This window comes from Cetorhinus maximus, chromosome 15 (assembly GCF_964194155.1).
Source record: "Cetorhinus maximus chromosome 15, sCetMax3.hap1.1, whole genome shotgun sequence".
Lineage (NCBI taxonomy): Eukaryota > Metazoa > Chordata > Chondrichthyes > Lamniformes > Cetorhinidae > Cetorhinus > Cetorhinus maximus.
In genome coordinates, this window is record NC_135893.1 from 91,193,395 (window position 1) to 91,208,128 (window position 14,734).

General features: G+C 41.6%; 1 protein-coding gene across 1 annotated transcript in view; it reads right to left on the reverse strand.

The window, feature by feature from the left end:
* Nucleotides 1-8,796: 8,796 nt before the first annotated feature.
* The window catches only part of cacna1ha (calcium channel, voltage-dependent, T type, alpha 1H subunit a), a 610,320-nt gene continuing 604,382 nt past the window's right edge, over nt 8,797-14,734 (reverse strand). The window contains exon 36 of the mRNA XM_078558934.1: nt 8,797-11,068. Within this exon, the coding sequence (XP_078415060.1) occupies nt 9,848-11,068 (1,221 nt within the window). The 3' untranslated portion in view covers nt 8,797-9,847. The remainder of the gene's footprint in view (nt 11,069-14,734) is intronic.

Sequence of the window (14,734 nt, forward strand, 5' to 3'; positions counted from 1 at the left end):
CCGGGAAGGAGTTGAACACCTCGAGCCTCATCGCCAAGGGCTAGCTGAAGCCAAGCGTCGACAGCAAAAGGGGCATGTGGCAACCCAGGTACCCCACCCACCCACTCCCCCACCACTGTCTGCCCTACCTGTGACAGAGACTGTAGATCACGCATTGGACACCTTCAGTCACCTGAGAACTCATTTTTAGTGTGAAAGCAAGTCATTCTTGACCCCAAGGGACAGCCTCAGAAGAAGTTCTCAGGTTTAAGACCATTTGCAAATTTTATGATTGCCGTTGTGATATAGAAATAAATCTTTATTATTATGCTTCGCCTCCGTTTTTATGCTTTTTTAAAACCAGTTCTCTCTCTCTCACTCTGATCACTCTTTTGATCTGTATTTGCATTTTTTGGTATCCTGATGAGCCCTTTCTCTTTTCTCCCTGCAGAATTTGTACATACCTTTATCCTCTTTAAGTGTGATGTAGTCAATCATCTCCAAAGTCTTCATAATATTTTGCCGATTGACCTTCGGCATTTGTCAACCTCAATGTTGGTGAATTCCTTATTTTTATAATGGAAAGGTCGCAAAAGCCCTTGTGGAAAGCAGTCATGTTGGTTGGCTCTAAGAAACATGTAGTTCTGAAATAATATTAAGTCTCTTCAATGTTTCTGCTGTCTAAATGTGCATTTTTGATAATGTAAAACTAGGTTGTTGTCTGTTGAACAATATATTTCTGATAGTTTCTATTATAAATGGAAGGACTTGCAGGATTATGGGGAAAGAACAGGACTAATTGGATAGCTCTTCCGAAGCTATCTTATGTGTTGTAAGATTCTATTATAAATTTCCAATAACATTCATTGCATTTAGTTCTGCTTAGCATTTCCTATATAATTCAATCCAATGACTATCTAGTAATAATTTTGTGAAGAGCTACTTCTCCTGCTGGCAAGCAATTCTTAATGGCAGATAATTAGAAGAATGGGTGCTGGAAGATTGACTATGTCTACTGAGGGTTATTCCATTGATTCAGCACTTGGAAGGGCCATGCCTCATAAGGATACCTCAGATGAGGCATGGTGGAAAACAAAGTATTATGATTCCTAATAATCAAATAGTACTTTTATAAGAATATATATATATAAAACAACCAGTTCCATTCAAATTTTGACTTCCAATTTCATTACGTATTTCATGGCCTCTTTGAGCATCATTTGATTTTATCCTTTACAATGCCTCTAATGTTACTGTAGCAACATCTTTCTCTCAGCAGCCCCTCCAAAGACTTATAACTTCAGTATTGCTGAAAAAAGAAACATGTTGTCGAAGATTTTTACCTTGTACTGATCAGGGCAGATTCGCAGAAATACCAAATTTCAAAGCAAACAACAAATTTGTACTGCATGTGAAAAAGGTGCTGATTGGTTGCCAAGTAGACTTTGATTGGTCGAGGCATTTCCATGGAGAATGCACCAGGCAACAATTGTCCAGCATACTTTTGTTTAGTTAAAAAGGTTCAATGCCTGCACATGTTCTCTTTGTTTGCAGACAGGGCTTGCGTATGAATACATGTAGCTTTTTGCAAACATAATTGAGCCACATTGTGAGTCTGACTGATGATCTTAAATTAGTTGTTACTGTAATTCTTAGTATACTCGGGGTTGTTCAGTAAGTGTTATCTAATCGTGGAATTACATCTAATGTGGAACAATATGTTCTGAGTTTTTGCAAGCATGGGCTGGTCAAGTATTTCAAATTTCAGATCATTGCTCACTGTATGTCGCGCAAACTCATAAATGGGCCTAAGGCTGCCTTGGTCCTGAAAAGTGCCCAGTCTAACTCAGGTTACCCTGAAAGGATAAAGTGTCTCAAAAAATTGAGCAACAGGTGAAGCTAGCTGTTACACACTGCTACAATGCAGTAGCAACATAAGTGGTATTCTCAAAGACAGGTACTGCCTACTACACAAATGAGCAATGGAGTGTATGAGTTTCAGTGCCGGTGTGATGCCAGTTATGTAGGCCGTATGTCCCAACGTCTGGTGGATCATATCAAAAAGCACATTCCTTCAGCTATCTGCAACAGGCAAAGTACGAACAGTACTGCTCCCCCCGCCATGGTGATTATTGATGGCGCCAGGAGCAGAGTCCTGAAATTAATGCACCAATTGGTGCCAGTATCCTCATGGTCCTTCATTCCTGCCCTTGGGAGCCTTGAAAATTCAACTTGAGGGTGAGAATTTTAAAACCAACGCGTTCTTTGCCTGGGAGCCAATGTATGTCAGTGAGTAGGAGGGTAATGGGTGAATGGACTTATTACGAATTACAACACAGCAGAATTTTGGATGACCTCAAGTTTAAGGATGGTAGAACATTGTTGGCTGGTCAGCACTGCATTGGAATAGTCAAGTTTAGAGGTAACAAAAACATGGAGATAGGGGTGGAGTCAGGCACTGTTACAGAGGTCAAAGTAGGCGGATTTAGTGATATGTGGTCAGAAATGCATGTTGGGGTCAAGTGTAACACCAAGGTTGCAAACAGTCTGGTTTAGCCTCAGACAGTTGCCATACAGAGAGATGGAGTGGGTGGCTAGGGTGTGAAGTGTGTAGTGGAGACCAAAGAAAATGGCTTTGGTCTTCCCAATATTTAATTGGAAGAAATTTGTGCTCCTCCAGTACTAGATGTTGGAAAGCAGTCTGACAATTTACAGACACTGGAGGAGTCGAGAGGGTAGAGCTGGGTATTGTCAGTGTACACATGGAAAGTGATGCTGTGTTTTCGGATGGTGTCACTGAGGGAAGGCTGCATATGAGAAATAGGAGAGCGGGAAAGGAAAGGATAGGTTCTTGAGGGACACCAGAATTAATGATGTGCGACTGGGAAGAGAAGCCACAGTAGCTGATTCTTTGGCTACAATTAGATGGATAAGACATGGCATGATCCGTGATGCCTTGAACTAGAGATGAACAAACTGTAAAAATTGTATCTCACAGGTGCTATTTCATGGACTATCTTTTCATGACTTTGTAGTTCTGAAATTATGCTCAAATGTTGTACAAGCCTTTACAATAATTATGTTCATGGAATTCAACGCGCCTAATGGAACGTGTGGAAGAAAAAGAACATCGTCAACACATTTGTCCAAAATTCAGAACATACAAACTCCTAACTAATGGAAATATGATAGTAACTGAACACCCAATGCAGTTTATCACAAATAAACTCAAAAGCAGTGTAGAAAGATAAAAGGCGCTTACTCAGAAAAAAACATGTACAGAAAATGATTGGCTTACTGCTTTTAGCAAAAAAAAACAGAAACGTACACAACACAAGTAAATGTTCCAGCATAAGTGAGGTCAGTACTGCATCGTTGGAGGAAAACAACAGCAAGACTCTTCTAATGAAAGGCAAGAAACCAAAACAAAGTGAAATGTCAATCTTTTGGGAATGTTGAAGTGCAATTATAATTTCAGCAGAAGAAAAACCAACAGAGCAAAACACAGATCAAAACATCTCTAAATCAAAAGGCAAGATACAGGGGGAAATTGGAAGCATTAACAAGTGCTCAAACAATCACCAAACTCCAGAAAAAGACAAGCCATCAAAACACAACTCAACATCTTCTCCTAGTTAACAGAATGTGTTTATACCTTCTCACAAAAATATAGTCATAAAATGGGAAAGTTGCTCCCTTTACCTGCACCTTGCATACAGGTGAGGTTTCAAGATCCAAACACCTTGAAGAAATCAAGCTTCATCTGTGAAGACAGGAAGAATTCTGAAATATTGGAAAATACAAGTGTGGAAATGACAATTTTTAAATCAACATTTTATAAAGATTAGAAACTATCCAAACTAAGGAATCTTGGTATTATTTCTTGATGTCAGGAATGTGTAAAGTTTGGTATATATTCAACCACTTAATTGAAAGGTAGAGGAATAATACACCGAACACAGAGGACTTACTTATTGGCCCGAATTTTTCGCTCGTCCGGCGCGCGCGATCGGTGGGCCCGGAAGTGGGCGGGAAATAGGCCTCCAGCCACGATCGGCCCCCGGCCGCAATTTCATGCTGGCTGGTCAATTGACGGCCAGCCAGCATGAAACGCGTACTGAGAAATGCTCAGCACTGCCGGGGTGGGAGTGAGAAGAGGGTGGGCACCGACCTAACTGAGGGTGCGGGTGAGTGCTTCTAGTGAGCTCCCTGAAGTTGCAAACCTCCACAGAATAAAGGAAACGACAAAAATGCTGCAAAATATGTCCATGCAGCACAATCAAGCACCTGAAAGCATACCTCATAAAAAAACAGTCCCCAGATATCTCTTTATTTTAATTTCCCAGGGAGATTTCATACCGCAATGGATTTAGGCTTGAGCAAAACTGTGAATGCTGCCTTGGAGAATGGCCCATCTGCCAATTGTAAATGTGGACGGGCCACGTAGAATCGCTGTTAATTGCATCGTTAATGGGGTTAATTGCCCGCTTAATTCTTAGCGGTTGCACTTCTGACTGCTGTGCGCGCCCGCTGAGTGAAATATTGCGTAACTGCGCGATGATGTTGGGATCATCATCCCAATGTCATCTCATGCTATTTCACGTCCATTTGAGTTGGGCGCATGCCCACCTGCGGGACGTAAAATTCAGGCCATTGTCTTAATTGTGACCTCACAGCTCACGTCATTTCGTCATAAAAATACTTTTTCAGGAGAATGACGAATATGTCCAATTAGAATTCAAGTCAAACACTTGCACAGCTCCCCAGGGCTGCATGTTTTAATTAGCCAAATCCAACCAAAAATATTTCATGAACAATGAAAATTATTTCATGTAGCCAGTTTTCAAAGTCCCTTCAGTCACAATGGGGTGGACTTTAACTTCCCCAACTTAATGGGCAGAATTTTCGGGTTGTCGGGCGGGCGCGGTGGGAGGGCATGATGGGCGGGCGTGGTGGGCGGGCTTGGGAGTGGCCTGGAAACGGCCCGCCGCCCGTGATCGGCCTCTGCCAATTGATGGCCAGCCAGCATGAAAGGCGCGCTGAAAGGCTCAGTGCTGCTGGGTTGGGGCGGGAAGAAGGCAAGCGCTGAAGTCAGCGCAGGTGCGGGGCAGCATGCAATGAAAGCTCCCTGAAGGCAGAGAGCTGCCTCAGGGAGCTGAAGAATTCAAAACCATCAAATAAAGATTTCAAAATGCAGAAAAAAATGTCCACACATCGGACTCACTCGCCTAAACATATAGATTATAAAAATTCTGCCCAAACATCTTTTTTAATTAATATCGAAAACCTCACCCCACCCTTGGATGAGGTTTCCTCAAAAATGCAAAGGCTGCCTGGCCAATTCGCCCACCACCCACGTGCCCCCCTCCCCCCCCCCCCCCCCCCACCCCCCGCCAACCATTAGGTTTGATAGGCAGCAAAAAATCGCTGTCAATTGCTACTTTAATGGCCTTAGTAGGCCTCTCAATTGTCGGCGGGCGCACTGCCAACTCTCGTACGCAACCACCGACCAAAATACCGCGCACTATTTTACGCCCCATCAGGTCGAGCATGCACCCACCCGCGGGACGTCAAATTCTGCCCAGTGTTTATGGGTCAGAAATGGCCTCAAATCCGGGCCAAACTCATCATTCCATTGATGCTAACAGTCATGCTGCTTTGCAGTTAAAATGAAATTTGCAGTTAAAATCGACCCCAAAATGAAGTTAAGTGATTGTACAAATTAGAAATTTCAAAGGAGATTTTCTCTCCATGAGCTGACAGCTATGTATTTTAGTATCTTTTGCTTAATGATATGCTTCCCGTGATAAACATTTGGTCAGTGTCTGCTACTTCCTCTCTGATTTTCTTCAGCATCCTGGTGCGGATGTTACTGGGGCTAAGTGCCTTTTCCAATTGAGTTCCAATATTACTTCCTCACCTGTAATTATCCTATTCAATTGCCTCAAACCCTCCCATTTCCATTTCTGTTTCCACTTATTTATACAAAGTCTGAGGCAAGGAACTCATTTAATATCTCCATCATTCTTTCATTCACCATAAGAAAATTTCCATCTTTTTCTCCAATTGGTCCTACTCCTTTAATTATTCTTTTACCTTAATAGCTTTGTTAAATCTTTTACTAGTTTCCTTTATATATCTGGCAGCCATTCTTCATATTTCCTTCTTGCCTTTCGAAGCCTCTTTGCATCCTGTCTATATTTCTGATTTTCAGCATGGTTTTCTTTTGTATTATTAACCATAAACTTCTTCTTAAGTCTCATTCTAAGTTTAGTTTCTCTACTCGTCCCAGGAGCTCCAACTTTTGCTGCAATCCTTTATTTATTGAGGGAAAATGTATGCCTGAATTTCATTCATCTTTTGTTTGAGTATGTTTATGCATTGTTTTATATAGTAATTTTTCTTTTTTAACTAGATGAAAGATCTCTCTCACTCCTTTGAAGTTTTTATAACAAACCCATTGGATTATGTCCACTGTGTTCTATACATCCATCACCATTACATTTGTTGCTTTCCCCACTTCATTTCAACAACAACAACAATAACTTGGGGATGTGGAACTCAAAACACAAACAGATCAGCCATGGTCTTATTAAATGATAGAGCAGGCTTGAGGGGTTGAATGGCCTACTTCTGCTCCTGTTTCATATGATTGTATAACTTATATAGTGCATTTAACATAATAAAATGTTCCAAGGCACTTCATAGGAGCATTATAAAACAAATATGACACTGAGCCCCATACGAAGATATTAAGTCAGATAACCAAAAGCTTGGTCAAAGAGGTAGGTTTTAAGGTGTGAATTAAAGGACAGAACAGAGGTAGAGTGGCAGAGAGGTATTAGGTGGGTATTCCAGAATTTAGGGCCTGGGCAACTGAAGGAGCAGGCACCAAAGGTGGAGTGGTTAAAATTGGGATGCTCAAGAGGCCAGAATTAGGGGAACGCAGAGGGTTGTGGGGCTAGAGGAGATAGGGAGGAACAAGATAATGGAGGGATTTTAAAATTAAGGTGTTGCTTGACTGGGATCCAATGTAGGTCAACAAAAACAGGGTGTTAGATGAATGGGACTTGGTCAAAATTAAGACACAGGCAGCAAAGTTATGGATAACCTCAAGTTTATGGAGAACTAGATTCAGAACTCTCTTTTTTGGACTAAATACAAAGGGAGAACACAGTGAGCTGCACCACTTTTAAGCCAATGGAAAAAGGATTTGCATCTTCCATTGCTCTGAAGAGATACTTAAATAAGTGTTTCCTGGGTCAGTTTATTACCCATTCATCACAATAATGATTAAGTGTAAACATAAAGTGTCCATGTGGGAAGCCAAATATAGAGCACTGGAGCAGGAAATTGCAGAGCTGTTGGATAAAAGAGGAGTTAAATTTGTCTACACAGTAAAATGCAATAGCCCATTGTGAATCAGCAGCCTGTTTTACAGTGCACTCAATTTGCCCTACTGACTTCAAGGTCTCTTAGGGGTTAAATATCCCTTATACTTTCCCTAAATGGTTTGCTGAATACAATAATTAACAGGATAAAAAATAAAGGAGTCCTAGCCAGACACATCTTCATTTATCTGTAAAAACTAGGAACAAGATCAAAAATGTCAGGAAGCATCGGCTACTCCACAGTAATGATTTTTGACACAAGGGATGAACATGTTAACCTACTTGGTTCTGCAAAAATGTAAATCATTACCTTATTAATTAAACACATCATCACTTAACTTCCCTTCTTCAAAACACCATATTCTTCTGTTGTCTGTGTGGTTTTCAAATGCCAAAGCTTTGCCTGGAAATAGAGAAATTAGAAACTGTTTCACTGAGTACCATTAACAGCAAGAATAGCAAGTATAAAGTTGGAATTATGGATTATGTACTGAAAATATATCCTCTTAAACTGTGATTGAAAATTTTAAAAAATTGCCTTGATATTCACAGGGGGTACGGAAATGTAAAATGATCCCGTCTTCCTCAACATCAAACACTCCCAGGGCAGCTATACAGGGATAAAGGCGGAGTCTTCCACACTATCAATTAGCTAAGCTTAACCCTGAACTCTGAAGAGCACTCCTTACTGCGCCAGGCTGAAATTTCCAGCAATGCTTGTGCCCTTTCTCAAATAAGACTGGCACATCAGTGCCAAATAATGCCCAACCTTTATCCTTGCTTAAAGTGGATTAAATCAATCCAAGCTCATTTACTTTGTACTTAGTGAGAAAGAGATTTTCATCTCTAGGCTGAGCTGAGTTTAAATCCACGCATCAGAGATGAAGGGACAACGTTCAAACACAGCGAACCAGCCGTTCCGGGCATCATGTGCACCTTGCTCTCTAACTTGAATTTCAGCGCTGATTACATATTTTCACTTTCATAAAGCATTTGATACACAATCAAAAATTAGGGCTAGCAGTCTGTAATGGAGTTGTCTTCTAATCATCATTCTCAGTTCTATTTTGGATAAACTTCCTAATGTTATGAGTACTGTTCCAATTATTTCCTAAAAACATCAAATGACTACTAAACCTTTAGTAGTGCATCCTTTGCAGTTTTCACTGCTTTATTCAGGTAAGAGGGACAATCTTTTAAAAACCTCTTAAAGCAAAAACTTGATCTTAACCCAACTTTCAGAACACCACCTGAATGTTGAAGTTATTTCTTCAGATTTAGTACTCTTCTGAATCAGGAAAGAAGTTCTGGATAGACTGCATAATAGAAAAAACCACCATACCTGTGAAAAGAGTTTTCCTTCTCTGCCACTCATCTGTTGTTATTGCTACCCAAACAAGAAGAGTATTACCCACAATGTACAGTGAAAATGTAGGATTTTTTTATTAAGACAGAAGCACTGATTTATTGTACACTCAAAAACAATTTGAACATATTTTTGTGTGAAACAGATTAGCCAAAAGCTAAATAAAAAGGTCAGCACAGAAACAAGCATTTAAGAATGAAGTCAGTTATCCCTTGCATGATGGATGCAATGTAGTAAACATAAACAGATTTGCTTGCAAAGGTTACATATAACACTCTTGACCAGGAAATGCATGTAACTTTACAAATACCATTAATAACTTACCAAACTGCAAATAAAATGCAATAGAATAAATAATTTGCTGTTAGATTTTAACTTTATTCGGTTTTAGTTTGACATGTTCCTAATATTAGTACGCCTATTATTCTCTATGGTTTCTTTAATTTATTGCAATTTAACCTGGTTGAAAACGTGACTCTTCTTTAAAAAAAACTGAACATTGAATTAGTCTATTATTGCACTGACTACAATCCAGTAGTAATTTGGTTCTCAGTAAATGTTACGTTAAAAAAAGTAAACATTCAGAGTATGTGGCTAGCATGAGCAAGCGGAAAAGGAAAACAAAAAAAAAGTCTAAATTATATACATTCCACTTAAACACCAGAAAACACCACTCAACTTGGAATTCAATCTTAAGTGTGCAAAACATTATGGTTCTATATAAAAATATGTGCATTATGAAGACATAATTAAATTATTTGTCACTAATACATAATTATTTGTATATACATTGCAAACATTACATCACTGTATAGTTCTCATCTTTTCTGCACTTCTGCATATTGTGGCTTTGCACAATAAAGTGCCTGTACACATAAATCTGACTCAAATCAATGTGATTGAGCTATGGGAAGCTAATCAAGTTCCATTCAAAAAATGTTTGCATATCCCATTTTTTTTGCATCCCTTTACAAACTCCTTGAAGCAATGACAAGGGATCAAACAACGAGTATCATTAGGCAGAGTAATAGTCTCCATTTTACAGTGATTGATTGGTGTGAATTAAGTCTTTTCACCATCCCCCCAACCCCAGAAAGTTTATCCACCGCAGCTATACCACAAGATCATCAGTGTCTTCTCGTGTGCTAGCCATCCGGATAAGCCCCCGCTTCCTAAGAGGCGTATTGGTAACATTGAGTATCTCTTTACTGCTTTCAGGCCTATGAATGTCAGGGTTTTCACTTGGCGCTTTTAAATGGTCTATTTTCTTCCGTTCAGAGGCCAGTAATTCTACTCTCGAATCTGCAGAGACACTAGAAGAAGGGGTTGAATGATTGCTGTCAGAAAACAGGTCAGATAAACTGCTAAACGAACTCACGTCTGAGTGGTCGAATGATAAGTCTGGAATGGTAAGATGCTTGCTTTGACAGGCCGGAGGAATTCGTTGATCTGTCTTCGAGTTCTGATTCCCAGGTTGCAAGTCTACAAGTTCTAAAGAATCTCTATGAGCCATAGATTCAAAGGACAGTGTGCGCTTGCGTAGATGCATCCTGGCTTCAGATGCTGCAGTATGAGAAGCAGGCCCACTTTCGCTCTCTTTGGGAGGCTCAACTGAGATACAGGGCGGACTCATTTTTTTCTTTCTTCGAGCTGCAAGAATATATTCAGAATCTGACTGAACATGGACCGAAGACTCTCGCTTTTCTTCACTAGAAAATGAACCTTCAAACTGCAAGCTTGCATCTTCATCGTCAATTGATGGGCATATTTCAATTGAATGTCTCCTTGGGTCACCTGCCCAAGAAGGCTTCGCCAATAATCCCTGCGCATCAACACTGTAAAACTTCTTTAAGTCTTTCTCCCTGCCAGCGCCAGCCAAACTTACTGTACTGTTAGAGTTCTTTAAAGCCACAACCGATGTATTAGGAGAGAGGAAAGGTGATAACGATAGGCTTCTTGCTTCAGACTGTCTCCTCCAGTTTCTCATTGAGTTGTTGATGTAGCACACTTCTTCATCAGCTGGGTCTACAGAGTTGAAGAAGGAGCTCACTGGGCTGTTGCTGCCACTGCTGTGACTGGGCGAGCGGCTTGGGATACTGCGCTGGCTGTAGACCTGCTTGTGCGTATGGACACTTGATTGCTTGCTGCGTTGAGTCAACAGTGGCGAAGGCTGAGGGGTGACCTTTGGAGACAATGGTGTGGGATGCATTAATGGTGGAACCAAGATGTGATGAGGTGAAACTTTTGGTTGCAGGCTGTCATTGCACTCTATCTTCAGGCTATTCTTAGACTCCATATTCATAACATCCACTGAGTCATTTCTCACAGATTCCTGGAATATAAGCAATCACAAAATATCAGAGCAAATTCTCACTGATAATGTTTCATCATAAATATTTTGCGAAACTTTTCTGCTGCAGCACAGCATGAATCAAATGAGTCTCTCTTGCCTTGTATCCTTAATTTTACAGACTTTCTCACACCATCAGCCCCCCGCCTCCTCCCCCTGTCACCAGTTCTCAATATCCCTCCTGTCGTGGTATGGAAAGAAGAAAATACGTTTCACATAGTGCCTTTCATGTCCTCAGGATGTTCCAAAGTGTTTTACAGTCAATTATTTTTTAAATTAATTTGCAGGATGTATTAGTAACAAAGGTGTCATTTATTGTCCATTCCTAGTTACTCAAATGTCATTTTATACAACTCAATGGCTTTAGAGGTGTCTTCACAGGGCAGTTAAGAGTCAACCATGTAGTTGTGAGCTTGAGGATAGGCTGGATAAGGACAGCAGGTTCCACTCCCTAAAGGGCATTAGTGAACCAATCGGGTTAAGATAATCAACAGTGTCATTGTCAATTCCACAGATACCAATTTTTTTGAAATTACCATATTTTTAAAAACTGCATTGAAATTCTCAAACTGCCATGATGGGATTTGATCTCATGTTCAGTCCAGGGCTCTGGATTACCAATCCAGCAACACAATTACTACACTACTGCATCCATAGTTTTTGAAGTGTAATCATTCTTACTTGGATAACAAATGAGATCATGCCAAGTTAATCTGAAAATTTTCTCGTCGATAGAGGAATAAATGTTGACTAGGACACTCGGAGAACACTCCTGCTCTTTCTGAAATATTGGCAAAACCTTTTACATCTACCTGAACAGCTCTACAGGGCTTCAGTTTAACATCGCACCCAGAAGGTAGTGCAGGACTCCCTCAACATTGCACTCAAGTGTTGGCCTAAGTTATGTGCTCAAGTCCCTTGTATTGTGCTTAAACTTAATGGCCCGGATTTTGCAATCAACAGTGAAGAATGGCAGCAGCCATTCATTACTTTCACACTCATCCAGACATTGAGGTTTTGAACTGGAACTTCCTGGGATTAGAAAGCAATTTTGGCACGGGACCTTCTCCAGAAGATCTGGGACCTATGTGAACAGGACATGCAACTGATCTTTCCTTAACCAATCAGATTGAAAAATCCTACTGAGGTGCACAGGATCTCAAGCAGAAGTGTCAATTAGAATAGTCCATTCAATGTCAAATCATGTACAGAAAGTGGGATAAAGAGAGGGAAAGAAAGATGGAATCAAGAGAGAGATAAAAAGAGACAAACAAGAAGTAAAAAAAAAGTTTATTTGAATTAAAAAAAAAAATTTCAACAATCTGAAGGGATGGAATTCCAGGCAGGATTTTCTGGCACTGACACCGGTGGACATTGGCGCGGGGGGTACGGGAAAACTTGGGAGAGCCGGTAAAAGTAAAATTTTTCCGTCCCACCAACGATAATGCCTGCCGCTGGTGGGACTGGAAAATCCCTCCTACCGATTTATAGAAGTTAATTCCCAGTGCCAGTGAGGTTGTTTGCCAGTCATTAAGACTTATCACACTGTTAAAAAGAATGGACAAGCATCACACAAGTTTTTTTTTAATTCATTCATGGTTATGTGGGCGTCACTGGCTAGGCCACCATTTATTGCCCATCCCCTAATTGCCCTTGAGAAGGTGGTGGTGAGCTGCCTCCTTGAACTGCTGCAGTCCATGTGGTGCAAATACAGCCACAGTGCTGTTAGGGAGGGAGTTCTAGGATTTTGACCAAGCAACAGTGAAGGAATGGCAATATATTTCCAAGTCAGGATGGTGAGTGACTTGGAGGGAAATTTCCAGGTGGTGCTGTTCCTATGTGTCTGCTGCCCTAGTCCTTCTAGACGTAGCAATCGTGAGTTTGGAAGGTGCTGTCGACGAAGCCTTGGTGAATTCCTGCAGTGCATCTTGTAGATGGTGCACACTGCTGCTACTGTGCATCAGTGGTGGAGGGAGTGAATGTTTGTGGAAGGGGTGCCAATCAAGGGGGCTGCTTTGTCCTGGATGGTGTCAAGCTTCTTGAGTGTTGTGGGAGCTGCACTAGTACAGGCAAGTGGAAAGTATTCCATCACACTCCTGACTGGTGCTTTGTAGATTGTGGACAGGCTTTGGGGAATCAGGTGTTGATTTACTCACTGCAGGATTCCTAGCCTCTGACCTGCTCTTGTAGCCACAGTATTTGTGTGGACAGTTCAGTTTCTGGTCAACAGTAACCCCCAGGATGTTGATAGTGGAGTTTCAGCGATGGTAATGCCATTGAACATCAAAGGTGATGGTTAGATTTTCTCTTGTTGGAGATGGTTATTGCCTTGCACTTGTGTGGCGCGAATGTTACTTGTCACTTATCAGCCCAAGCCTGGTTTATTGTCCAAGTCTTGCTGCATTTGGGCATGGACCGTTTCAGTATCTGAAGAGTCATGAATAGTGCTGAACATCGTGCAGTCATCAGCGAACATCCCCACTTCTGACCTTATGATGAAAGGAAGGTCATTGATGAAGCAGTTGAAGATGTTTGGGCCCAGAACACTGCCCTGAGGAACTCCTGCAGTGATGTCCTGGAACTGAGATGATTGACCTCCAACAACCACACCATCTTTGCTTGTGCCAGGTATGGCTCCAACCAGCAGGGACTTTTCCCTCGATTCCCATTGACTGCAGTTTTGCGAGGGCTCCTTGATGCCACACTCGGTCAAATGCTGCCTTGATGTCAAGGGCAGTCACTCTCACCTCACCTTGGGAGTTCAGCACTTTCGTCCATTTTTGAACCAAGGCTGTAATGAGGTCAGGAGCTGAGTGACCCTGGTGGAACCCAAACTGAGCACCAGTGAGCAGGTTATTGCTAAGCAAGTGCCGCTTGATAGCACCGTTCGCTTTACTGATAATCGAGAGTAGACTGATGGGGCGATAATTGGCATGGTTGGATTTGGCCTGCTTTGTGTGTACAGGACATACTTGGGCAATTTTTTACATTGCCGAGTAGATGCCAGTGTTGTAGCTGTACTGGAACAGCTTGTCTAGGGGTTCGGCTAGTTCTGGAGTACAAGTCTTCAGTGAAAGACACAGTGAAAATCCAGCCCTCTGTGCCCAATTAAGGGACCCGGCATCATAAGTGTGGGCCTGCTAAAAGCCAATCCCCCACTTTTCTCTCTGAACCCCCTGCCCCCACTTCCTTGACCCCTTCTTCTTGTGACCACCCCCACAATTACCTTATTCCAGGGATCCAACAACGATCCCTGGTCAAACCCATGCAGCACCATCAGCAGCAGCCACCATTCCCAGTAGTGCTGCTAGCAATGGAGAACTGCCGGCCTCTGACTGGCCAGCAGCTCTCGGTGTGCAGGGTTTCTACTCAAGAGTGGGGAACCTAAAACATGGTGGCTAGAAACATAGGGCTAGAAACATGGTGACATTGTGTTCATTTTAAAGATGTATAAGGTCCAATATGGCAGGTTGTGTGCGCGAGCAGGTTCTGTGCATGAAACAAGCATTAGCCCCAACCTTTCCTGATGCCTCTTTTACCAAAATGAAAAGAAAATTGGGGCACAGTTTAATTGAACGGCCGCCTTGCTTTCAGCCAGTTTTGGGTAACTGTCAATGACCACAAATTGGAAGCAAATACTGTTGATTT